Source organism: Nomascus leucogenys, chromosome 24 (assembly GCF_006542625.1).
Source record: "Nomascus leucogenys isolate Asia chromosome 24, Asia_NLE_v1, whole genome shotgun sequence".
Lineage (NCBI taxonomy): Eukaryota > Metazoa > Chordata > Mammalia > Primates > Hylobatidae > Nomascus > Nomascus leucogenys.
In genome coordinates, this window is record NC_044404.1 from 12,841,601 (window position 1) to 12,868,665 (window position 27,065).

At 48.7% G+C, this 27,065-nt stretch overlaps 1 protein-coding gene and 1 non-coding gene across 3 annotated transcripts in view; one reads left to right on the top strand and one right to left on the bottom strand.

Moving 5' to 3' along the window:
- The window catches only part of TNFRSF8 (TNF receptor superfamily member 8), a 79,857-nt gene that overhangs the window by 8,323 nt on the left and 44,469 nt on the right, over positions 1 to 27,065 (top strand). The window contains exons 2-3 of one of the 2 annotated variants that reach the window (XM_030805471.1): positions 11,742 to 11,829; positions 23,728 to 23,844. In XM_030805471.1, the coding sequence (XP_030661331.1) occupies positions 11,742 to 11,829; positions 23,728 to 23,844 (205 nt within the window). The remainder of the gene's footprint in view (positions 1 to 11,741; positions 11,830 to 23,727; positions 23,845 to 27,065) is intronic. The other variant, XM_030805472.1, reaches the window with a different exon arrangement.
- On the bottom strand, positions 5,259 to 5,362 carry LOC115833092. The gene has a single exon (XR_004028542.1). It is a non-coding gene; the product is annotated as a U6 spliceosomal RNA (small nuclear RNA).

The window sequence follows — 27,065 nt, forward strand, 5'->3', positions numbered from 1 at the left end:
GAAATGGTCCCAACCTGCCGAGACCAGGAAACTCCTAAACCCCACCTTCACCTTCCCAGCCTGGGCAGGCACCCTTCCCACTCTTGATTCAGGTGAGGGAGGCCAGGACGCAGCGGCCAGGCCAAGAGTTTTCTCTCTCTCCAAACGGTCTGGGGGGCATGTGCCCCGCCCCTTCCCCACACACAGCCTGGGAGAGGGAGGTGGGCAAGGAAACACACCAGGCTGGGCACCAAGGCTCACGCCTGTATTCCCAGCATTTTGGGAGGCCGAGGCAGGAGGATCTTATGAGCCCAGGAGTTTGAGAACAGCCTGGGCAACAAAAAATTAGCCGGGCATGGTGGTGCACACCTGTGGTCCCAGCTACTCAGGAGGCGGAGGTGAGAGGATCACTTGAGCCCAGGAGGTCAAGGCTGTAGTGAGCCGCGTTCATGATCGCAGCCCTGCACTCCAGCCTGGGTGACCGCGAGGCCCTGTCTTACAAACAAACAAACAAACAAAAAGTAAATACACAAGCCCCTTCTGGGCAAGTGGCCTGAGGCTGGTGCAGGAACCTAAGGCACCTCCAAGAGGATCAGAAAGTCAAATACTCCCGGGGAGCTGGGTCCTGCTTCCTTTTTCTTCAAGTCCACTACATCCATCTCCTTCCTTCCTTCCTTCCTTCCTTGCTTCCTTCCTTCCTCTCTCCCTCCCTCCTCTCCCTCTTTTTCTTTCTTTCTCTCTCTTTTTCTTTCTTTCTTTTCTTTTTCTTTCTTCCTTCTTCTTTCTTCTCTTTTCTTCTTCCTTCCTTCCTTCTTCCGTCTTCTTTCTTCTTTCTTTTCTTCTTCCTTCCTTCCCTCCCTCCCTTCTTCCTTCTTTCCTTCCTTCCTTCTCTTCTTTCTCTTTCTCCCTTTCCTTTCCCTTTCCCTTTCCCTTTCCCTTTCCCTTTCCCTTTCCCTTTCTCTTTCTCTTTTTCTTTTTCTTGACAGAGTCTCACTCTGTTGCCCAGGCTGGAGTGCAGTGGTGAGATCATGGCTCAATGCAACCTCCGCCTCCCGGGTTCAAACGATTCTCCTGCCTCAGGCTCCAGAGTAGCTGGGATTACAGGCGCCCACCACCACACCTGGCTAATTTTTATGTATTTTTACTAGAGATGGGGTTTCACCATGTTGGCCAAGCTTGTCTCAAATGCCTGACCTCAAATAATCTGCCTGCCTTGGCCTCCCAAAGTGCTGGGACTTCAGGTGGGAGCCACCGCGCCCGGCCCACTACATTATTCTTTGTAGCTGCCAATGTCCCGTGGCAGCTGTTGCTGCCCAGGAACGTACTTCAGGGCTGGGTGGGTTTTACCCCGTCTGAGCTGTAGCTAAGGATGCAGCTCCAATATCCTTAGTTGTAGCTAAGGATGCAGCTTCGGCCCTGGAACCTTCAGGATCCCTGCAGTCTCAACAATTGGCTCATGGAGCCGGCACGGGATTGCTGTGAGGCAGGAGGGATTTCTTGGTGGGAAGTGAGGATCGAGCAGTTGCTAAATTCGGACTCAAGACGTGACCTTGCTAAAATGGACTCGCTCTCCTCCATCCTGTCCACCTCCCCACCACATTAATGATCCTGAAACCCTTTAATGCTTCCCTAGTGCCAAAGGCAACATGTCCCAAAGTTACTTTCTTTCTTTTCTTTTTTTTTTTTTTTTTTTTGAGACAGAATCTTACTCTGTCACCCAGGCTGGAGTGCACTGATGTGATCTTGGCTCACTGCAACCTCCACCTCCCGGCTTCAAGAGATTCTCCTACCTCAGCCTCCTGAGAAGCTGGTATTACAGGCGTGTACCACTACGCTCAGCTAAATTTTGTAGTTTTAGTAGAGAGGGGGTTTCACCACATTGGCCAGGCTGGTTTCAAACTCCTGATCTCAAGTGATCCGCCCGCCTCGACCTCCCAAAGTGCTGGGATTGCAGGCGTGAGCCACGCCCGGCCTCAAACTCAGTTTCTGGCAATGGCAGTTCTGAGAAAAAAAGGTTTTACGGCCAACAAAGTTTGAGAAACATTGCAGATTTTTCTGACTAGCCCCCATATCCTTCCTTGGAGAATCAGAGAGTAAGTAACCACATCAAAGGCTGAGAGGCCCCATGATCTAAAATGGAAACCTCTCAAATGGACTCCAGTGATTATTTGTGTTTGTTTGTTTGTTTATTTATTTATGAGACAGGGTCTCACTCTGTTGCCCAGGCTGGAGTGCAGTGTTGCAATCATAGCTCACTGTAACCTCGAATTCTTGGGCTCAAACAATCCTCCCACCTTAGTTCCTTGAGTAGCTGGGACTACAGGCACGTGCCACCATGCCCAGCTAATTAAAAAAAATGTTTGTTAGGCCGGGCACAGTGGCTCATGCCTGTAATCCCAGCACTTTGGGAGGCCGAGGCAGGTGGATCACTTGAGGTTACGAGTTTAAGACATGGTGCAACCCCATCTCTACTAAAAATACTAAACTTAGCCAGGTGTGGTGGCACATGCCTGTAATCCCAGCTACTCGGGAGGCTGAGGCAGGAGAATCGCTTGAACCTGGGAGGCAGAGGTTACAGTGAGCCGAGATCGTGCCACTACACTCCAGCCTGGGCGACAGAGTGAGACTCTGTCAAAAAAAAAAAAAATTTTTTTTTTTTTTTATAGAGACAGGGTCTTGCTATGTTGCCCAGGCTGGTCTTGAACTCCTGGGCTCAAGCAATCCTCCCACCTTGGCCTCCCAAAGAGCTGGGATTACAGGTGTGAACCACTGCACCTGGCCATATTCTTCTGCCTATTATCTGTTACCATCCTGTAGCCTCAGCATTTGATGAAACACTATTTGGGAAATGACAGTGAAGAGCTTCTGTACTCATCGCTTTTTCTGACTCCCTGACTCTCTCTTCTGCCTCCCTCTTGCATTTTTAAATTCCCTTAAATTGCACTGGGCTCACCTGGATAATCCAGAAGAATCTCCCATCTGAAAGTCAGCGGGTTCACAACCTCAATGCCATCTACCACCCTGATTCCCCTTTGCCATGTGAGGTGACGTATATGAGCACATATATGAATATATCACTCTAGGTCCTGGGGACCCAGTGAGGATAGTATGATTCTTGCTAACTGTCAGAGCAGGAGCGTCACCATCTTGGACAAGCATTGCCGTTTTAAATTCTCCTTGATTAAAAACCGCCTAAATCCAGCCCCAAAACATCAGCCTAACGGCTAATGTCAGCATGACCATAAACCACAAATGACACCTCCAACCAGAAACATTCCAAGCCTAAGATAAACACCCCCATCCGACTGGAGACATGCCAGCCCCAAGATAACCTCCCCTCCGACCAGAGACATTCCCAGCACACAGTAAAACTCTCCTCCACACAGAAACATTCCTAGCCTGCGATAAGCTCCCCATCCCAGAACCCTTAAACACCCTTAGTCCATTAAAAAAATGCTGCTGACCGAAATTGGCCAGAAGGCCTTCTCGGTTTTATTCTCTCTCTCTTTTCTTTTTTTTCGAGACGGGGTTTCACTCTTCTTGTCCAGGCTGCAGTGCAGTGGTGCGATCTCGGCTCACCACAACCTCCACCTCCCGGGTTCAAGCGATTCTCCTGCCTCAGCCTCCTGAGTAGCTGGAATTACAGGCATGAGCCACCACGCCCAGCTAATTTTGTATTTTTAGTAGAGATGGGGTTTCACCATGTTGGTCAGGCTGGTCTCAAACTCCCGACCTCAAGTGATCCGCTCGCCTCGGCCTCCCAAAGTGCTGGGATTACAGGTGTGAGCCACTGTGCCCAGACTGTTTTATTCTCCAAAATAAACCTGTCTTTGGTAAGCCGTTTTTCATATTTTTTTCTTCTTTCTTCAACTCTTACACAAAAATCATTTCAAGGTGCTTGCCTGTCCCTGAGTTCCTTCCAGCCAGGGACTCCAGGCTCCACCCTCTATGCTGTTTCCATGTCCACTGTCTTTGGGTTTTATCTCCAACCCTGGGGCCAGGCAGCATGGGGCCCTGCACGCTCTTTCTCAGCTGTGCAGGAACTGGGGGAAGCTCAACTCAGCACCTGCTTGCAGGTGGGACAACTGTGAGAGGTGCTGCCTGTGGCCAGGGATGGACCCTGTGTACCTGTGGGTGTGTTTAAAGAGGGGGAGGAGGATGACTTTAGTTTCAGGTAGTCTCTTGGTCTGCAGCTCAAGTGAGCACTGAGTGTGGAGAGAGGGGTTCAGAGTCCTACAGTTAGGAGGTGACCGAGTTCGGCATGTGGTGGTATAGTCTAGTGGTTGCTTAGGAGCGAGGGTGTGGCGGCAGACGCATAGTCCTCTAAAATGTCCATACATTCTACTTTGTTAATTTGGGACAGGGTCTCACCCTGTCACCCAGGCTGGAGTGCAGTGGTCCAACCACAGCTCAAGAGATTCTCCCATCTCAGCCTCCTGAGTAGCTGGGACTACAGGTGCATTCCACCACAACTGGCTAATTTTTGTATCTTTTGTAGAGACGGGTTTTTCTCCTTTGCAGTGTTGCCCAGGCTGGTCTCAAACTCCTGAGCTCAAGTGATCCTCCTGCCTCAGCCTCCCAAAGAGCTGGGATTATAAGTGCGAGCCACTGCGCCCTGCCAAATGTCCACACATTTTAATCCTTGGAATCCGAGACTGTGGATCTTGAGACAGGAAGATTATCTTGGATTATCAGGGCAGGCCCAATCTAATCACAGGAATCCTTAAAAGCAGAGAACCCTTCCTGGCTGTGTTAGAGAGAGATGATAGAGGCAAAGAGAGAGATGTGATGTGAGAAGGACTCAGCCCACCATTGCCAGCTTTGCAGATGGAGTAAGGGGGCCATGAGCCAAAGGATGCCACAGTCCCTAGAAGCAGGGAACAGCCCTTAGTTGGCTGTCAGCAAAGAAACAAGACCTCAGTCCTACAACCACAAGGAACTGAATTCTGCCAACAACCTTAGTGAGCAGGGAAACCAACAGTCCCCTAAAGCTTCCGGTAGGGACACAGCAAGTGACCTGGATGGCGGTGATCAGAGAGGGCTTCCCAGAGGAAGTGGCACTCATGAGTGAGGTCCCAAGGATGAATGGGAGTGCACTGGATTTAGGGACCAGTGGAGGCAGGGAAACAGCACACACAGGCTGCTGCAGGGAGTGGGGTGCCCATGGGGTGCCAGTGGCAAAAAGAGGAGGCTCGTAGGAGAGAGTACCAGGGGCTTCACAGGCAGGCCAGGAGGGCAGGGCCTCTTGGGCCACTGTTAAGACTTTGGGTTTGTTTTTTTTTAATATGGACTGTTTCATGAATTTCCGTATCATCCTTATGCAGGGGCCATGCTAATTTCTGTATTGCTACAATTTTAGTGTACGTGCTATCGAAGCGAACACAAGACTTTGGGCTTTATTCATAGCTGGGTTGGAAGCCATCTGAGGGTCTTCAGTAGGATGGAGGGGAAGACAGTAGATCATGTTTTCAAAAGATCAGTCTGGTGTCTGCACTGTGAGCTGGGTGTGGTGGATGGGGTGGACGAGAGGAGACCCTCAGGTGGCCACTGTCAAGTCCAGATGGGGGGAAAGTGAGGAAGAGCTGGTAGATGTGGAGGTAAAACTGCAGGTTAAACAGACAGAACTAGTGATAGGTTGGGGGCCAGGGAGAAGCAAGCATTTCAAAAAGCAGTCAGTCTCGGCCAGCCACGGTGGCTCACGCCTGTAATCCTAGCACTTTGGGAGGCTGAAGTGGGTGGCTCATTTGAGGTCAGGAGTTCGAGACTAGCCTGGTCAACATGGTGAAACCCCGCCTCTACTAAACATACAAAAATTAGCCAGGTGTGGTGCCAAGCGCCTGCAGTCCCAGCTACTTGGGAGGCTGAGGCAGAAGAATTGCTTGAACGCGGGAGGCAGAGGTTGCAGTGAGCCGAGATCACGCCACTGCACTCCAGCCTGGGCGACAGAGCGAGTACTCTGTCTTAAAAAACAAAAACAAAAAAACGCTCAGTCTCATGGGGAGTGGGGAGCAGGGATCTCAGAGCCCTGGACTACAGCACCCCCAACCCCAGGCCGCAGAAGCTGGCGATCAGAGCACATGCCAAATCCTGGCTCTAACACTGACCAGCTGTGTGACTTTGGGCAGATTTCTCATCCTTATGTCTCAGTCTCTCCATCTGTAAAATGGGTTGACAGCTGTTGGCTATTAGAATTACTTTTGCTATGGAAAGCAAACCGTTCCAGCATTTGCACTTCTTTCTGCTCAGCTTCTGCTAGGCCAGCGCATCTCAAACTCCATGGGGCTCTTGTTAAAATGCAGATTCCAATTAGGGAGGTCTGGGGTTCTGCATTTTGAGAAAGTTCCCAGGTGATGCCCCCGCTGCTGGCCCGGGGCCTCACCTTGAATAATAGAGCGCACAGCGGTGGAGATCCCCGGGAGACAGGGAGGGGAGGGGTGCTTACCTCGCTGGCCCTGCTCAGCTCTGGCCCCTTCGGGGATTTTGCATTTGATCTGACTCCCCGCCCACCCCACAACTTCTAGATTCGTCTCCCACAGGTATGGTCCGGCTGAGACCAGGTGGGGCTTTTTGAAAGTGAACTTTAACTGGTCTTGTAGGGAAAACCAAACCAACCTGAAAATAGACAGACCTGAAAATGGTAAGGTTTTAGGCCACCCTCTCTTTATCTTGATGTCACTAAGGTAGGCCCGAGGGCCTCCGGTTGCACAGCTCACTACCTTGTGGACACCTCACTTTGCCTTGAACCTGCGGGGAACTCCACCCAAAAGCCCCCCCTCCAGTCCTTGGGCTTCCCCCTCCCACTCTTCGCTTTCTGATCCCTTCTTCCCTCCCAGGCAGGGGCCCGAGCACATCCCAGCTCCCCTCTCTCTCTTCCCCAGGGCAGCGGGAGCTGATGAACCAGGCAAGGTGGGCCTGGAAATTCACAGGGCCACACTTCTCTGGGCGGCGGGCAGACGCCTGGGCCCTTGCCTCCTTCTCCACCAGGAGCTGGGACAGGTGAAGGGCCTGTGTAAGGGGAAGGGGGTGCCCCTTCCTCATTCAGCCCCACATGGAAAATGGGTCCCCAAGTCCTCTGCTCCTCCTTCCAAGGGGATTTGAGAGGCACAGGCTGGACATCCCAGCTGAGATCCCACGGCCCCTCCGCACAGCAAGAAGACTGCCCTCCGGTGGCAAGCTATGGATTTACCGAGAATTATTGTTGAAAAGAAGCCACCACCTCCCAGCATTTGGTGTCCTTTAGACGCTATTTACATGTGTGGCTTCGTACACCTGTGTTCTCACTCTCTTTATGTATACACATATTATTATCACTACTTTATTTTTTAATTCTCTATTTTTTTTTTTTTTTTTGAGGCAGGGTCTCTGTTGCTCATGCTGGAGTGCAATGGCGCGATCTCGGCTCACTGCAAACTCCGCCTCCTGGGTTCAAGGGATTCTCCCGCCTCAGCCTCCTGAGTAGTTGGGATTACAGGCATGCACCACCATGCCTGGCTAATTTTTGTATTTTTAGCAGAGACGGGGTTTTTCTACGTTGGCCAGGCTGGTCTCGAACTTCTGACCTCAGGTGATCTGCTGGCCTCAGCCTCCCAAAGTGCTGGGATTACAGGCATGAGCCACCGCGCCCAGCCAAGATGATCCCAGTTTTGTTGGCAACATCCAAAGCATTGTAATGAGGAGCCAGTGGAACATATGCCTTCTTCTCTCCATCTGGCCAAATCAGGGTGCTGACCTTGGCCACATCCATGTCATAGAGCTTCCTCACTGCCTGTTTGATCTGGTACTTGTTGGCTTTAACATCCACAGTGAACACAAGTGTGTTGTTGTCTTCTGTCTTCTTCATGGCAGACTCGGTGGTCAGTGGGAACTTGATAGCAGAGTGGTCAAGCTTGTTTCTCCTGGGAATGCTCTTTCGAGGATATTTGGGCTTTTAATATCTATTTTTATTTATTTTTTTGAGATGGAGTTTCACCCTTGTTGCCCAGGCTGGAGTGCAATAGTGCGATCTCAGCTCACTGCAGCCTCCACCTCCCAGATTCAAGCAATTCTCATGCCTCAGCCTCCTGAGTAGCTGGGATTACAGGCACCCACCACCACTCTCGGCTAATTTTTTCGTATTTTTAGTAGAGACGGGGTTTTGCCATGTTGGCCAGGCTGGTCTCGAACTCCTGGCCTCAGCTGACCCTCCTGTCTTGTCCTCCTAAAGTGCTGGGATTACAGGTGTGAGCCACCGCGCCCGGCCCTGGGATTTTTTTATTTTAAAGATGGGTAGCCTGTGGCCCAGAGATGGGGGAGAACTGGGGACACAGTGAAGCTCAAACCTCTCTGCACTTAGTTGCTGTGTGATCTTGGGCAGGTGGCTACACCTCTCTGGGCTGCAGTTTCCTCATCTGTAACATGGGGTAGTGATCTGGCCCCAAAGAGCTAGGAGTGTGTAAAGGAGGAGTTGTGTGAAAGCAGGCACCCAAGGCCAGACTTGAGGGAGTAATGTGCAATACCATGGGCTCCCCATTCTCTGCGCCCCCTACCCCTCCATTGACCCAGGTGTGGTGGCAGGAGGGAAACATAAGCAGCCAGAGCCCCCCAGGTGTGCCCCAGGCCCCAGCAGAGTGAGCAGGGCCTGGGCCCATGGTCCCCATTAGACTCCAGAGCTGTCAGTGAGATTAGCAGGCAGGCCGGGAGGGGAGACCAAGGACAAGGACCCAGAATGTTCCCATACTCAGCAGGCCTTGCCAGTGAGCCCTCACACCTCCAGCCAGCCCCAGGCGCAGGCTACTGAACTCACCTGATGATATGCTGTGGGTTAGGAGCACTTCGGGTGTCCTGGCAGGTTCCTGCCCCCCTGAAGAGGCTACCAGGAGCTCTCTGGGTGACTTAAGAGAGGACACTCTCCTCCCTGGACACTCTTCTCTCCTGCTGGAGGGAGGAGGGTGTCCTCAAGGCCCTGGGCTCTGGATTAAATGAGAAGGGAGACAACTCGAGCGCCATGTGACTATTGGGCAAATATCAGGTTCATGTATTATTTCAAATTAATATGGCGACATGTTTCAGACATGCAAAAAAAAAAAAAAAGAATGATGTAACCAACACCCCATTTATCCACCTTCCAGCCACGCTGCTGCTCTCTGCTGCTTCCTGAACATGCTGGAAGCTTCACTGTTCCCTCGAGTGGAGAGAAGGGTCAGGCAGCCCCTTAGGCCAGCCAGGCCTCTCTCCTGGGGGAAAGTGGCTTCTGCTTCCCTTCCCTAAACCAAGAAAGCCCCACATTGCACCAGGGGCCACCTCCTTTCTGCCAGGCACCATCTTGGATGCTGAAGACATGGAAATGCTACAAGGCTCCCTCCCTGCCTCTTGCCTCACTTTCTGCTTCCCTTCTTTTCCCTTTCGCTCCACTCCAGAAGTTTCACATCCTGGATCACCCCAGAAAAGTGCAATGGTGTTCCCCTGTCATTCCATCTGGAAAGACAAAACTCCTTCCCTGGAATCTCAACAAAGAATTTTCTCTCTTGAACCCTTTCTTATGATGGGGCTTCACTTTCAAAGAACCCTTGAAACACACGGGGGACTTGTTAAAAACACATCTTCCTGAGGCCGGGCCAGGTGGCTCACGCCTGTAATCCCAGCACTGTGGGAGGCTGAGGCAGGAGGATTACTTTACCTCAGGAGTTTGAGATCAACTTGGGCAACATAGCAAGACCCAATCTCTACAAAAAAATAAAACATTAGCTGGGTGTGGGGGTGCAAGCCTGTGGCCCCAGCTACGTGGGAGGCTGAGGCAACAGAGAGGACTACTTCAGCCTGGGACGCTGAGGCTGCAGTGAGCCATGATTGCACCATTGCACTCTAGCCTGGGCAACAGAGTGAGACCCTGTCTCAAAAAAAAAAAAAAAAACCCCACAAAAACCCACAAAACAAAAACCACACCTTCCTGAAAAGAGTGAGCCTCTCCGACCCCTACTTCACACCATGCACAAGAATGAAACTTGAATATGAACGATTAAACAATCTCATCTAGAAGTTAATGTAGGAGAATAAGTGACACTGAGTGGGCAAATATTTCTTAAACAGGACAAAAAAAGGCGTTAACCATAAAAGAAAACATTAGTGTATGTAATTTATTAAAGCTAAGAATGTCTGTTCATCAAAATCCTCCATAAAGAAAGTGAAAAGGCAAGCCAGAGGATGCAAGAAGATACTTGCAGGACAAATAATCAACAAAAGCCGTGTATCTAGAATATGTAAAGAACCCCACACATCAACAAGAAAAGCCAGACAACCCAATTAAAAAAAAATGGCCACAAGACCTAAATAGGCATCTTACAAAAAAGAATGCCTAAATGGTTAATAAACATGGGAAAAGGTGCCCAACAACATTACTTATCAGAGAAATGCAAATAAAAACCACAATAAGGTATCACTACAGATCCAACAAGATGGCTAAAGTTTTAAAAGCTGACATCACCAAGTGCTGACAAGGATGTGGAGCAATTGGAATTCTCAGACACTGCAGGGAAGTGCCTACTAGTACGACTACTTTAGAAGCCTGGATGGAGAATCTATCAGAACTGAACATGCCTTATGCCCCAGCAGTTCCACTCCTAGGTATATAGCCAACAAAAGCATGTACATTTGGACACTAAAACATGTGTACAGGAATGTTCCCAGCAGCACTATCATAATAACCAAAAAGTGGAATGTCTGTCGAGAGCAGGTCCAGAGTGGTGGCTCATACCTGTAATCCCAGCAGTTTGGGAGGCCAAGGTGGGTGGATCATTTGAGGTCAGGAGTTCAAGACCAGCCTGACCAACATGGTGAAACTCTGTCTCTGCTAAAAATTCAAAAACTAGCTGGGCGTGGTGGCACACACCTGTAGTCTCAGTTACTTGGGAGGCTGAGGCACAAGAATAATTCAAACCCAGGAGGTGGAGGTTGCAGTGAGTTGAGATTGCACCACTGCACTCCAACCTGGGCAACAGAGCAAGACTCTGTCTCAACAAAGTAAAAAAAAGAGAGTAGACTAGACAAATTGTGCACATTTGTGCAATGCTATACTGCAAAGCAATGGACAGAAATGAGCAACTGTTATTTGCAACACTGCGAATGAGTCTCACAATATAATGCTGAATTAAAGAGGCCGATTGCAGGGGAACGGACTGTGTAATTCTACTTTATGTAAAATCCAAAAGCAGTCAACACTAATAGAGGGATAGAAATCAGCCTTCTGGGAGGAGTGTGTGGGAGGGGGGATGACGGAGGAGCTGGGGCTGGCAAGGTCCTGTTTGATGAGTTGGGTGCTGATTGCCTGGTGCATTCATCTTGTAAAAATGCAGTTGGCTGTAACTTGAGATCTGTGCACTTTTTTGTACGGGTGTGTTAGACTTCAACAAATACGTTTATCAGAAATTTGTATTGTTGGGCCCATCCCAGAGACAAGGTAGGAGGCAACTATGTTAATCCCAGGGCGAGGGGAGGGTGACTAGCTCCAGGTGAAGGTACTGATGATTATGGTATGAAAAGGGCCAGGAGCATTTGCTGATAGGTTGTTTGAGAGGAGAGAGTCAAGGGAGATGCTGAAGTTTCTGGCCTGAGCTGGAGTAGCAGGGGGAAGACCAAGGGCGGTGTGGGTTTGTGGAATCAGGAGTTCTCGTCCTGATTTCTCTCCTATAATACAAAGCTCCATCTCAGGCCTCCTGGGACTGGTGGGGACAGAGGGAGTATGGATATCTGGGATCCACCTGGCCTCACCAGCTTTTCTGACCTGCCAGGATCGACCCTTCGAGGACACCTGTCATGGAAACCCCAGCCACTACTATGACAAGGCTGTCAGGAGGTGCTGTTACCGCTGCCCCACGGGTGAGTGGGGGCATTGGGGGTGGGGAGAAGGGGGAAATTTGTCCTCAATTGATGACCCTCTTGGGGGATTGATGAGTGGGGAAATTAGAGCCACCCATCATCGTCATAATTGGCTACAGTTTTCTGCAGGTCATTCCTAGCGTCACAGAGTCCAGGGACTCTCTCGGAAGGCTAGGGCTGTAGAATTGAGACTGTGTTTGTTGCTGCCACAAGAACGTCCATCTCCATGAGTTTTTATTTTTAACTTAGAGCTGCCCTTTATTGGACACTTACTATCCATGAGTTGGAGATCTTTATATGCACTGCATCATCTCATTAAGTGCTTGCAATGATCCTTTATTACACTCAATTTGCAGATGAGGCTACTGGGGCTTGGCAAGGTTAAGTTCCAGCCACTTCCCTTGATGACCAGGGTCACACAGTTGGGAGATAGTGGAATGATCAGGGCTGGGGCCCAGGGCTCAGAGACCTCAAAGCCTGGGCTGTCAACATCCTCTGACCACCCTTCATTTCTGGGGCCTGGAAGCCCTTTGCAGTTCTTTCTTTTCTCTCTCTCTTTTTTTTTTTTTTTGAGATGGAGTTTTGCTCTTGTTGCCCAGGCTGGAGTGCAATGGTACAGTCTCGGCTCACTGCAACCTCCACCTCCCAAGTTCAAGCGATTCTCCTGACTCAGCTTCCCAAGTAGCTGGGATTACCAGTATGCACCACCACATCTAGCTAATTTTGTATTTTTAGTAGAGACAGGGTTTCACCATATTGGCCAGGCTGGTCTCGAACTCCTGACCTCAGGTGATCCACCCGCCTCAGCCTCCCAAAGTGCTGGGATTACAGGCGTGAACCAACGTGCCTGGCCTAATTTTTTTTTGTATTTAAAATAGAGACAAGGTCTCACTATATTGCACAGGCTGGTCTTGAACTCCTGGGCTCAATCAGTCCTCCTGCCTCAGCCTCCCAAAGCACTGGGATTACAGGCATGAGCCACCATGCCTGGCCTCTTTGCAGTTCTTGACTGCCCTAGCTCAGAACACACGTTTATCCCGGGACAACCTGGACAATAGATTTCTCTGAGACCAGTCTCCCGGACCAGAGCTCCCTTTCTGGAATGCTCTCCAACCCCCAGCACCTTGATTGACTTCTAGTCGATTACCAGGAAATCCTTCTGGAGCTAGGGTGAGTGTCGTTCTTTCCATTTTGCAGATGATGCTTAGGCCTGAGGAGATAAGCAGCTGGAATAGGGTCATGAGGCATTTCTGCCCCTGTGGTTATTATCAAAAGCCTCGAGGCATAACCAGTGGTCTTAGATGGGCGGGGCAGGACATAACGATGCCCTCGTGGTCTCTGACCTCCAGGAACAGAGACTGTCACGGGGACATCAGCCTTTAGCTGTGCCAGCAAGGGTGGGAGGGAGTCTGTGTTTGTCTGGTTCATTGTCGCCACTTCTTGCTTTGAGGCCATTGCAAGTGGGCGGGCATCGTCTGGAGGGCTTTCGACAGTGGGGGCGGAGGGGCCCATCCACCCAGCTGTGCTGTCTGGAGGGTGGTGACAGGTTATGGCCATCAGGGGTATTCCACTGGAGCTGCGCGGGAACCCAGGTCAGTCAGTTCCTAGACTTGTGGCCTCTTAACTCCCCCATGAGATTCAGACCAGGCTCGTGCTCAGGCCACCAAAGGACAGAGGGAAACATTTTTGGAAAGAATTTGATGTTTTGTATTTGATTTTGATTTGTATTTCCAACAATGATTCAAAGTAGTCATTGTATGGGCGAAAGTAATGGGTTGGGTGCTATTGGACTTTCTGGCTTTTATTTTTGGCTTAGTGTTGATTTTGAATGATCCATCAGGTGGGTCCCCTGGTTTTTTCAGTGCTTCACTGATCGGCCATCCACCCACCCATACAAGTACCTGCCCCCCTCACCTGCCCATCCATCCATGTACCTGCCCACCCACCCATCTTTTTAACCACTCACTAACCCACCCCTCCCATCCCCTTTCCATTTTTCTTCTCATCTAGCCCCTATCCATCCACCCATCTGTATTAGTTTGCTGGGGCTGCCATAACAAAATACTATAGCCTGGGTGACCTAAACAATAGACATTTATTTCTTACAGTTCTGGAGGCTTGAAGGTCCAAGATCAAGGTTTTTGTAGGGTTTGGTTTCTGGTGAGGGCTATCTTCTTGGCTTGCAGATGACAGTCTTATCATGGTGGGAAGATCGATCTCTCTCTCTGTCTCTCTCTTTCCCCCTCTTCATATAAGGCCACCAATCCCACTGGATTAGGGCCCCATCCTTATGACCTCATTTAAACTTAATTATCTCCTAGAAGTCCTATCTCCAAATACAGTCACACCGGGGGTTAGGGTTTCAACACATTTAACATATGAACTTTGTGGGGGACACAATTCAGTCCATAGCACCATCCCCTTCCCATATCCCTCCAATTATCCTCCCATTCACCCCCCCATCCATATACCTACCCCTCTTCTGGCCATTTTCTCATCTACTTTTCCTTCCATCCATTCATTCATCCATTCATCATCCATCCAACAAACGTTTATTTCTCTCTCTCTTTTTTTTTTTTTTTTTTTTTTTGACATAGAGTCTCTCTCTGTAGTCCAGGCTGGAGTGCGGTGGTGTGATCTTGGCTCACTGCAACCTCCACCTCCTGGGTTCAAGTGATTCTCCTGCCTCAGCCTCTTGAGTAGCTGGGATTACAGACACGTGCCACCATGACTGGCTAATTTTATATTTTTAGAAGCGATGGGGTTTCTCTATGTTGGTCAGGCTGATCTCAAACTCCCAACCTCAGGTGATCCACCGGCCTTGGCCCCCCAAAGTGCTGGGATTACAGGCTTGAGCCACCACGCCCAGCTTCTCATTCTTATAATGGGGTCACCTTTCACCTTTCCAGCTTCTTCTCCCTTGGCCATTCTACAGGAACTGCTGCATGCTTTCAAGTCTCTGGGCCTTTTTACTTATTTACATATTTATTCGAGATAGAATCTCACTCTGTTGCCCAGGCTGGAGTGTAGTGGTGCGATCTTGGCTCACTGGAACCTCCACCTCCTAGGTTCAAGCAATTCTCTTGCCTCAGCCTCCTGAGTAGCTGGGATTACAGGCATGTGCCACCACACCCAGCTAGTTTTTGTATTTTTAGTAGAGATGGGGTTTCACCGTGTTGGCCAGGCTGGTCTCCACCTCCTGACCTCCAGTGGTTTGCTCGCCTTGGCCTCATAAAGTGCTGGGATTACAGGCATGAGCCACTGTGCCGGGCCTAGTTTCTGGGCCTTTGGACATGCCTGTCCCCATGTGGGATGCCCTCCCCTCCGTCCCTTCCTGCTGCAATTCTGGAACCCCTTCCTCATGAGGCCTTCCCTTGCTAGCCTGATGCTTAGTGGTGGTTCCCACTCAGTTCTCCCAGGGTCCGCTTGCTGTGGTTTTTATCCTCTGGAATGGAGTGGCCCACAGTGCTCTATGACTTTTCATGGGACCCACAATCCCAGCCACAAGGAGAAAGACACTTCCTTCTCATCCTCTTCTGGCCCCTTTGACCCCAGCCTGGCAGGGCCTTGATGGGGAGTGGGTGGAGAGAAAAATGACATCTCAGGTCCCAGGCTCCCTCCACTTAAAAGCTGTGACTTAGGAAGAGGGGGCTCCCTTCTCCCCACTTCCCCTCTTCAAGGCCCAGTGCTGGCTGGGGCTGAATACTCCATATTGGTATGGTGGGTGGGGCATTTCACTGGTGTTTTATTGACCTTGTGCTTCCTGGTAGCCAGAGAAGAAAAAAGAAAAACCCACAAAAACCCCTTCTTTGATCTCTTGGGGAAATTTCTTGACATTTTGCCCGCCCTCTGCAGCCAGCACTCAGCTGTGTGGCTGGGTTTGCACGTGGGCGGGTTGGTGGAGGAAGGAAGCTGAGGGACCTTTGAGATTGAAAACTGTAGATGTCATCGAATCCCTTCTTGCACCCAGGCCTGTGATGCCCTCTCCAGCATTCCTGAGAGCAGGTCCCCAGCCCTTTGCTTACATACTTTTGGTGACGGGGAGCTCATTCACTGACTCATAACAATGGCCACGATTCATACCAATGGAGCACGCTATGTGCTGGCCACTGTGCTGGGCCCTTTACCCACCTTAGTTCCTTCAATCCTGATAAGAAACCCAGAGAGGAAACTTGGACATCAGGGGGTTCAGGGATTTGCACAAGGCCACATGTGGATCAGTGGCTCAGCTGGGCCATGAACATGACCACCCGGCGCAGTCTCCTGAGCTCTTCAGCTGTGGTTGATACTGACCTCCAAGGCCTCGAATTTGGGAGGCAGAAGAGTTTACGAGTGAAGAGCTAATGCGGGGGCTACAGAGCCCTTCCTGTTCTCCATCTTCCTGGACCACCCTCCCTTTGTGTGCAGACTCACTCCCCACAGGAAGGGGTCTCTCCTGCAGATGTCTGAGGCCTGCCCAGGTTCAGGGGAAGGATGTGAGGCCAGGCCAAGTGTTAGGTAGGGAGCATGGCAGGTGTATTCCATCTTGTCCCAGGAGTTGAGGGTTCCTCCAAAGGCTGTGAACAGGAAGGAGGAGGAGGAGGGGTTTGTGGGTTCCCCCAGCTTCCACTGCCCTTGGGTAAAGCCCAGCTCCGTGCATGGACACGTCTACCTAGCATGACAGCTGCTGCCCCTGCCGCCTCCCCCTCCCTCACCCCCGCCCAGTCCCTCTTCATCCTGGGCTTCAGCTGAGTGTGCTGGGCTCCCCTGTGCCCTCCGACACTGTCCCAGCAGAGCCCCCTCACAGCACCTCCTGGCCCCCCACTGTTCCTGTGTGCTTGACTCACACCTGTGCATTCCTCAGGGTTCATTTAAGTGTAGGCCCTCCCTGACCCCAGCCTGGGCCACAGAGCGAGATTCTATCTCAAAAAAAAAAAAAAAAAAAAAAAAGAGAAATAAACGTTTGATGGATGGATGGAGGGATGGCCCTCCCTGACCCCAAGCCAGCTCAAAGGTCTTGGCTCTGGGCTCTTGGTGTCTCCCATGGTTCCACTTTCCCAACACTCCTTCCGTGTGTCATGACTTGTCTATCGTCTTCCTGCAGGATCCCCAGCCCTGAGCCCAGGGCTTGGCACATAGTAGATACTCAGTTTTTGAAAGAATAGGTGAATGAATGAATATGGCTGGCTTGCCCTGCATACTCTTCTGTGACAGGCAGCTGCTGCCTCACAGGGCCAAGCTTCCATTGTCCCCCTGGCACCTCCCTCTGCTGAAGTCAGATCAGCCTCTTTCTCCTACCCATCCCACTCGCAGGTACATCCTAGTCTTGTCTTTCTGTAAGCCTGAAAAATCCACCAGGGTTCTTTTGTGTAGGAGGAAGTATGTGGGTGTGGAAGGGAGGAAATGGAAGGCAGTAGAAGGAAATAGGACCAGCCCAATGCAGCAAGCATTTATTGAGCTCTGTTGGATATAACCCTATATATGTTGGAAATAACCCATTTGGGGGAGAGAAGGACAAGGTCCTGCCCCCTGGGAGCAACCCACTAGTAGGGGAGGTGACATGCATATATATATATATATATGATACTCCAGAGGGTATCTGTGCTAAGATCGTTTCAAAGGAGGAAGAATGGGAGCTTACAGTGAGGAAAAGCCCCTATATCACTGGTCTGCATCCATCCATCCATCCATCCATCCATCCATCCATCCATCTACCCATCCATCCATCTACCCACTCATCTACTCTTCCCTAACCCATCCATCTATCCACCCATCCACCTTTCCCCATCCATCCATCCATTCACCCACCCATCTACCCATCCACCCATCTACTCACTTATCCACTGTTCCTCCACCCATCCGTCCATCCACCCATCTACCCACCCATCCACCCTTCCCCCATCCATCCATCCATCCACCCACCCACTCATCCATCCACTCACCCACTCATCCACCTACTCATTTATCCATTCACCTACCCACTCACTCATCCATCCATCTACCCACCAACCTACTCATCCACCCATCTACCCATCTTCCCACCCATCCACCCACTCATCTATCCATCCACCCATCCACCTACCCACCCACTCATCCATTTGCCCACCCATCTACCCACTCATTCATTCATTGATTCACCCAATATGTTTCGTGTATTTGCATTCTATCAGACCCTAGAGATTCAACCATGGAGGGGCAGCTATCATCTTGCCCTCACAAACTCAATCTCAATAAGACAAATATTATACTAGTTTGAGACTTTTCTATCTGCTTATAAGAAAAGGGGATGCCATAGTTTGAATTCCTCCAGAAGTAGACTGTTATGGGCTGAATCGTGCCCGCCCACCCACAACCAATTCCTATGTTGAAGTCTTAACCCCAGAATCTCAGAGTGTGACCTTATTCGGAGATGGGGTCTTTAAAAAGGCAATTGAGTTAAAATAAGTTCACTAGGATAGGCCCAAATCCAATATGACTGATGCCTTTATAAGAGGAAGTTAGGACACAGATATACACAAGGACAAGACTGTGGGAGGACATGGGGAACACAGTCCATCTATACGTCAAAGAGAAAGAGCTCAGAAGAAACTAGCCCTGCCCATACCTTGATTTTGGACTTCTGGCCTCAAGAACTGACAATGAATTTCTGTTGTTTAAGCCACCCTGTCTGTGGTAGTTTGTTATGGCAGCCTGAGCAGACTGATGCACAGACCTTGAGGCAATGATCTGAGTACAGTTGGTGATGCCTGGAAACACCAATTTGGAAGTAGGGAAGTGGCAGAGGGAAGGGAAGGCAGCTTATAAAGTTGTGTTAGAAAGCTAGTTACTGCTGTGGGCAACTCGGGCTTAATCCCTCTGGGGGCCTCTGGGAGCCAGTGCAGAATAGCTGAGGGTGAGGGAGCTGGGGTATTTATATGCCAATGCCCATCAACCATTGGTGGAGCTGCTCCTGGGGTGGTACATCTTGGTAGGTCTGGCCTGCCACACCCTGGCAGAGCAGGCTCTGGGTGTTCTGAGAGGGTAGTTTTAAAGGGACCCAGAGAAAGGATCTGGGTGGGGTCAGATGATCAGGAAAGTTCCATGAGAAAATGGTATTTCAGCCTGATCTGGCTGGGTGTGAAGGGTTCCCAGTGGGTGGAAGTGGAGATGGAGAAGCCACTTAGCCTGCAGGAAGAACATTTGTGTTAGTTTGCTGGGGCTGCTGTAACAAAGTACCGCAGGCTGAGTGGCTTAAACCAGTGGTCCCCAACCTTTTTGGCACCAGGGACTGGTTTTGTGGAAGATGATTTTTCCCACGAAGGGGGGTCAGGGATGGTTTTGAGATGAAACTGTTCCATCTCAGATCATCAGACATTAGAGTCTTATGAGGAGTGCACAACCTAGATCCCTTGCACGTGCAGTTCACAATAGGGTTTGCGCTCCTATGAGAATCTAATGCCATCACTGATCTGATAGGAGGCGGGGCTCAGGAGGTAATGCTCGCTCACCGTCACTTACCTCCTGCTGTGTGGCCCCATTCCTAACAGGCCATGGACTGGTACTGGTCCCTGGCTGCGGACTGGGGACTCCTTGCTTGTGGCAGCATAACTCCAGTCTTCCCTGGAGAACATGGCGTTCTCCCTGTGTGCACATCTGTCTCTGTGTCCAAATTTCCCCTTTTCTTATTTATTTTATTTCATCTGTACTGTATTGTATGGTTTTAGAGACAGGGTTTTGCTCTGTCACCCAGGCTGGAGTGCAGTGGCACGATCATGGCCACAACCTCTAACTCCTGGGCTCAATTGATCCTCCCACCTCAACCTTTCTGAGTAGCTAGGAGTACAATGTGCACATCACACCTGGCTAATTTTCTATTGTTGTAGATAGGGTCTTGCCATGTTGCCCAGGCTAGTCTCAAACTCCTGGCCTCAAGTGATCCTCCCATTTCAGCCTCCTAAAGTGTTGGGATTACAGGCATGAGTTACCATGCCTGACAATGTCCAAATTTCCCCTTTTCTTTTCTTTTTCTTTCTTTCTTTTTTTTTTTTTTGAGACGGAGTCTCACTCTGTCACCCAGGCTGGAGTGCAGTGGTGCAATCTCTGCTCACTGCAAGCTCCGCCTCCCGGGTTCATGCCATTCTCCTGCCTCAGCCTCTCAAGTAGCTGGGACTACAGGCGCCCGCCACCACGCCCGGCTAATTTTTTTGTATTTTTAGTAGAGACGGGGTTTCACCGTGTTAGCGAGGATGGTCTCGATCTCCTGACCTCGTGATCTGCCTGCCTCGCCTTCCAAAGTGCTGGGATTACAGGCGTGAGCCACTGTGCCCAACCTGTTTTTTTTTTTTTGAGATGGAGTTTCCCTCTGTTGCCCAGGCTGGAGTGCAGTGGTGTAATCTCAGCTCACTGCAACCTCCACCTCCCAGGTTCAAGTGATTTTCCTGCCCCAGCCTCCCGAGTAGCTGGGATTACAGGCACATGCCACCATGCCCGGCTAATTTTTGTATTTTTAGTAGAGTTTCACTATGTTGGGTTTCGCTGTGTTGGCCAGGCTGGTCTTGAACTCCTGACCTCAGGTGATCCGCCTGCCTCGGCCTCCCAAAATGCTGGGATTGCAAGCGTGAGCCACCGCACCAGCCAAATTTCCCCTTTTAATGAGAACACCAGTCAGATTGGACTAGGCCCACCCTAGCGGCTTCATTTTAACTGGATTGCCTCTTTAAAGCCCCTATCTCCAAATAAAGTCACATATTGAGGTACTGGGGGTTAGGACTCTGGCATATATATTTTTTTGGGGAGACACAATTTAATCCATACCAACATTCAGGATGTATGAGGGGTGCTAGAGAAAAGATCAAGATGCCCAGACTGGCTGTAGTAGAGAGTGCATGAAGTGAGCAATGTTCTAGAATGCCAGACTGGGAAGATGGAGACAGTGTGAGGCCTGGGAGTGCAGGCTGGGGAATGCCGTATGAATTAGGTCGACAGAACATGTTTTAATGAAATATGTGTGAGGCCCTGTGTTAGGGGAGGCATTGGTGAGCGGACATAGAAAGACTCATCCTCAAGGAGCTGACTTTTTTTTTCTTGAGACAGGGTCTTGCTTTGTTGCCCAGGCTGGAGTGTGGTGGCGCTATCTCCGCTCACTGCAACCTCTGCCTCCTGGGTTCAAGTGATTCTCCTGCCTCAGCCTCCTGGGTAGCTGAGATTACAGGTGTGCACCACCACACCTGGCTAATTTTTGTATTTTCAGTAGAGATGAGGTTTCACCACGTTGGTCAGGCTGGTCTCAAACTCCTGACCTCAAATGATCCACCTGGGCCGGGTGCGGTGGCTCACACCTGTAATCCCAGCACTTTGGAAGGGCAAGGCGGGGCGGATCATGAGGTCAGAAGATCGAGAGCATCTTGGCTAACACGGTGAAACCCCGTCTCTACTAAAAATACAAACAATTAACCGGGCATGGTGGCGATTGCCTGTAATCTCAGCTGAGGCAGGAGAATCGCTTGAACCTGGGAGGCGGAGGTTGCAGTGAGCTGAGATCCTGCCACTACACTCTAGCCTGGGCAACAGAGCAAGACTCTGCCTAAAAAAAAAAAAAAAAAAAAAGATCCACCCACCTCAACCTCCCAAAGTGCTGGGATTATAGGCATGAGCCACCGCACCCGATGGAGCTGACATTCTTATGGGGAATTTAGACACTGTGAAGATTCAGCTCACAAATAAATGTGTGATTACAACAGTTAGATGTTGAAGGGCAAGGAAATGAGTCTTTGTTTTTACTGGGCATCGCGACCAAGGCTCTGAGACAGCAATGCTTTGATTATGATGTGAAGGCTGAGTGGGAGTTACTAGGGGAGAGGAGCATTCCTGGCAGAGGACCAGCTTGTGCAAAGGCTCTGGGGTGGCAGAAGGGAGCATGGCCCCTTTGGGGAACAGGGAGATGCCAGTGTGGCTAGAGATCAGAGGGCAAGGGGGACACAGGTGAGCCGAACCTCACTAGCCATGGTAAGGACCCATCCTGGGAGCCATGAGAAGCCTTTAAAAGTTTTCAGCAAGGAGTGATGGGGTCAGATTTACCTCTTGGAAAGACTACTGGGGAACTACTGAAGTGTCTGAGTTAAAAAGCGACAGCCATGAAGCTAGTTTTTTTGTTTGTTTGTTTGTTTTTGAGACAGAGTCTCACTCTATCCCAGGCTGGAGTGCAATGGCGCGATCTTGGCTCACTGCAACTTCCGCCTCCCGGGTTCAAGCGATTCTCCTGCCTCAGCCTCCCAAGTAGCTGGGATTACAGGTGCCTGCTACAACACCCGGCTAATTTTTGTATTTTTAATAGAGACGGTGTTTCACCACGTTGACCAGGCTGGTCTTGAACTCCTGACCTCATGTGATCCACCCACCTCGGCCTCCCAAAGTGCTGGGGTTACAGGCGTAAGCCACCGTGCCTGTCCTGTTACTATATGTTATTTTGTTTAATGCTTTGATAACCATATTCCAATGTAGTTGGATTCCTCTGTATTCCTACATATTTTATTTATGAATTCATGATTCTGTGCAGTGTCCACAGGCTTCCTTAGAATGATTAGGGGCACAAGAAATATTGGGAACCCCCGGTCTACTTTCATTGTAACTGGCAGAAGGGCTCAAATAAGACAAAAGAGAAATAATTGGCTCCCTAACAGAGAAGTCCATGGACACCCTACATTCAGATGTTTGAATGATGTCCTCAGGAGCCCATTTCTCTCCAACTCTGGCTTCTGCTGCCTTCTGAGTTACCTCCTTCTTAGGCAAGTTCTGCCCACACCATGCCCACGCACAGGCCGTGATGACCTGGGCAGCTCTGGGCTTAACCGGCCCTTTCAGCCAGGAATCCAGCAGATAAACGGAGGACATCTTTCTGGATTGCTTCTGTGAAACTCTCAGAGATGAGGCTTATTGGCTGGCATGCCTGAGTCATGTGCCCATACTAAACCAATCACAGTGCTGAGGAATGTGGAGTACTCTGATTGGCCTGCTTGGGTCATGTGGCAATCCTGAGCCAATTATATTGATGGGAAGAAGTATTCTGATTGGCCTGCTTGGGTCATGTGCTCATCCTGGAAGCGAGGTAGGCAGCGATTGCTGGGTGACTTATCTGTAAATCAGGCTGGATTAGGGTCCTAGTGGCAGGGGTGTCCAATCTTTTGGCTTCCCTGGGCCACATTGGAAGAAGAAGTGTTAGTATGGAAGAAGTGAATTTAGTCTAACACTAAGGATAGTGTTTTAGCTCATAGCTGATGAGCTATAAAAAAAAAAAATCACACACACACAAATCTCATAATGTTTTAAGAAAGTTTATGAGTTTGCGTTGGGCGTCATTCAAAATTGTCCTGGGCCGAATGCGGCTAGTCATGGGTTGGACAAGCTTGGTCTAGACTTTCATGGTCTAAAGTTATGGCTCTCCTAATTCCTGCAGTGAGATAAGACCCCTGCAGAGAATGATGACAACCAGTGCTCATATAGTGCTTGTTGGGTGCCAGGGACTGCCGTAGTACTTTATACATATTTATCTTCACAGTCCACAGTCCTTTCAAGAACCCTAGGAGGTGGGTCTTATTACTAACCTAATAGTGCTAAATATATACACTTACTGTGTACCCTCACACACAAAAATAGTGCTGACAAGGTCATTGTCACTCAATTGGCAAATGGCAGCCCTAGAATCCCAGGCCCAGCTCTTCTCTATAACTATGTTGCTTTTCCTTGCCTGCTAGGAGACCTTAGGCGAGGGTTGCCCCTCCTGGGTGTCAGCGCTTCCATCCATAACACGAGAATTGGACTGACAGTTTTCGGGGGTTGGAGGTGGAGCTGGGAGGGGCGTCAGGGATGAGAGGTGTGGGGCATTGGGTCGTAAGGCCTTTGCTAAGTCAGCCTGGCTTGGAGCTTCTCTGTTTCTTTTCCCAGGGCTGTTCCCGACACAGCAGTGCCCACAGAGGCCTGCTGACTGCAGGAAGCAGTGTGAGCCTGACCACTACCTGGATGAGACCAACCGCTGTACAGCCTGCGTGAGTTGTTCTCGAGGTAAGGGCCTTGTTTTCTCTCCAGGGCCTCCTTCTAGGGAGATGAGGGGTCCTCAGAGGGGAGGTGAAGAATCTGGAAGGTGGAGAGCATCATGATTTGATGTCTGTTCTCTGAATTGTCCTCCTGGTACCTCAGTTTACCTCTCTGCATTTGTGATTTGATATCAGCCATGACCTTTTGCATCCATACTTTCACAGAGACTTAACATGTTTCCTGAAGGAAAGGACTCACATTTTTTTGAGTTTAATCCTCACCACAGCCCTAGGGGAGGATTTCTTGCTTATCCTTACTTTACAATGAGGAATTTGAGGATAGGGAGGTTAAGGGCCTTTCCAAAGTTACAAAACTCTGGTAAGTGGCAGAACTGGAGTTTGAGTTGTGGCCTGACACCAAGAGCTGTGTTCTTTTCCTAAGACCACAGGACTTCCAGGAAAACTGTTTCAATATGACCTTTTATTGTTAGTTTCTTATTATGGTTGGAGAATGCGGTCTGTGTGCTATCTAGTGTTTATTTTTGTGTAGATTTTTTTGGGGGGTAGGGTGGGGGAAATTTGTTGAGATCTTTTTGTGGTCTAATAATAAATGATCACGTATTTTCAGAGTGTTCAGTGTATGGGTGTTTTAAAATGTGTATTCTGTTTGTTTCATATAAAGTTCTCTATATATCTAGTAAGTTAAGCTTGTTAATTGTGTTATTTAAATAATATGTACCCTTGTTTACTTTTATCACCCTTATTTCTGAGAGATGTTAAAATCTTATCTCCCAGTATACTTGTTCATCTATTAGATTTTCATTGTGTTCTTTCTATTTTTGCTTCATATATGTCAAAGCTATGTTATTAGGTACATAAATGTTCATGAATATTATGTTTTTTTGGTGGGTTGGGCTTTTTATCCACATGAATATACCTCTCCATTCCTTGTAATGCCTTTTCCCTTAATTTCACATTTGTTTGACATTAATATTGCTATTCCTTCCTGCAAGAAGTAGCAAAGGTTAAAAAGAAAGAAAAGTAATAATAATATTGCCATTTCTTCTTTCTTTTTATTAGCATTTATCTGGTATATCTTTGAATTTCTAAAAGTAATGACTTCATTTTATGAAATGAAAATTATAAACATTTATTATTTAAAATTCAAGCAATACAAAGAGTGTAAGGAAGAAAACAAACATTGCCCTCCCCAGCCCTCCATTTATAGATAACTACTATTATCATTAGATGGTTGACACGCCTCTCTAACCTCTCTGTATAAAGATGGGTAGGTTAGTAACCAGACAGCCTGTACACACTTACAAAGAAGGAATTTTAAGAGAATGGCAACATATTATTTATGGCATTAAAATGATAATATTTAATTTTAATCAAAAGTATCAGAAAAAGAAACCGAAGTGAAACAGAAGAATGCCAAACCTCAGTCAGATTAATATATTTTCAGCAAAAGATACTGCAGTTCCTTTAAAAAAAACACTCTAAAATTAAGAAAGGAGGTTATGAAAATCAGTACGTGGTTAATAATAATTTCAGAATCTACTGTCTCTTGCAGTAAAGGCACAATCTGCTTAGTTTGAGTTTTGGACAGTAGAGAATAGATTGACTCCCTGTAATGAAGAACAGAGTAATTATTTTTCCCACCTCCTCATCCTCTTCCTGACTTTTATTCCTTACACAATTTTTACTTTGTCATAATCTATAATGTTTATATTCTCATCTGCAACCATAAGTCCGTTGGCATGTTAGCCTTAAAATTTTTTATTATTCATGATGAGTTTATTTGGCACAGCTTCTCCATTCCTGAGTTTTTCACTTCGATTCACCATTTGAGTGATTGGATTACACTGTCAGGTGGATTTTTCAAGAAGGGCTCATCTTTGCAATATTCTCTGTTATTTCATGTTTGAGGATGTTTGTCTGTTGCCTATATTTTTGTTTTTTTTTCTTTTTGAGACAGAGTCTGACTCTGTCGCCCAGGCTGGAGTGCAGTGGTGCGATCTTGGCTCACTGCAACCTGTACCTCCTGGATTCTCCTGCCTCCTGAGTAGCTGAGATTACAGGGACGCACCACCACGCCCGGCTAATTTTTGTATTTTTAGAAGAGATAGGGTTTCATCATGTTGCCCAGGCTGGTCTCAAACACCTGACCTCAAGTGATCCGCCCGCCCCGGCCTCCTAAAGTGTTGGAGGTCACCATTCCCGGCCCAATTTCTTATCTTTAAATTTTAAGACAGGGTGTCACTTTGTTGTCCAGGCTGGCCTTAAACTCCAGGGCTTAAGTGTTCCTCCTGCCTCAGCCTCCCGAGTAGCTGGGGCTGCAGGTGCATACCACTGCACCCAACTTACAATTTTTTTGTGTGTCTCTGAGGATATAAATTATAGTCATGTATTGCTTAATGACGGGAATACATTCTGACAAACGTGTCATTAGGCAATTTTGTTGTTGTGCAAGCATCCTAGATTAGTGTACTTACACACACCTACATGATGTAGCCCACTGCACAGCTAGGTTCTGTGGCAGATCCTTTTGCTCCTAAGCTACAAATCTGCACAGCATGTGACTGTCCTGAATACTGTAGGCAACTGTGATACGGAGGTAAGTATTTGTGTATCTAAACATAGAAAAGGTGCAATAAAAATACGATCTAGGCTGGGCACAGTGACTCACACCTGTAATCCCAGCACTTTGGGAGACTGAGGAGGGTGGATTACCTGAGGTCAGGAGTTCGAGACCAGCCTGGCTAACATGGCAAAACCCCATCTCTACTAAAAATACAAAAATTAGCTGGGCGTGGTGGCACGTGCCTGTAGTCCCAGCTACTCGAGAGGCTGAAGCAGGAGAATTGCTTGAACCTGGGAGGCGGAGGTTGCAGTGCGCCGAGATCGTGCCATTGCACTCCAGCCTGGGTGATAGAGTGAGACACTATCTTAAAAAAAAAATACGATATGAAAGATAAAAAAATGGCACACTTGTACAGATAAAAAAATGGCACTTACCGTGAATGGAGCTTGCAGGACAGGAAGTTGTTCTGGGTGAGTCAATGAGTAAGTGGTGGGTGAGTGTGAAGGCCTAGGGCATTACTATACACTACTGTGGACTTTATCAACACTGTACACTTAGGCTATACTAAATTTATAAGACATATTTTTCTTTCTTCGATAATAAATTAAACAACTTTTTCACTTTATAAACTTTAACTTTTTAAACTTTTGGCTCTTTTGTAATAA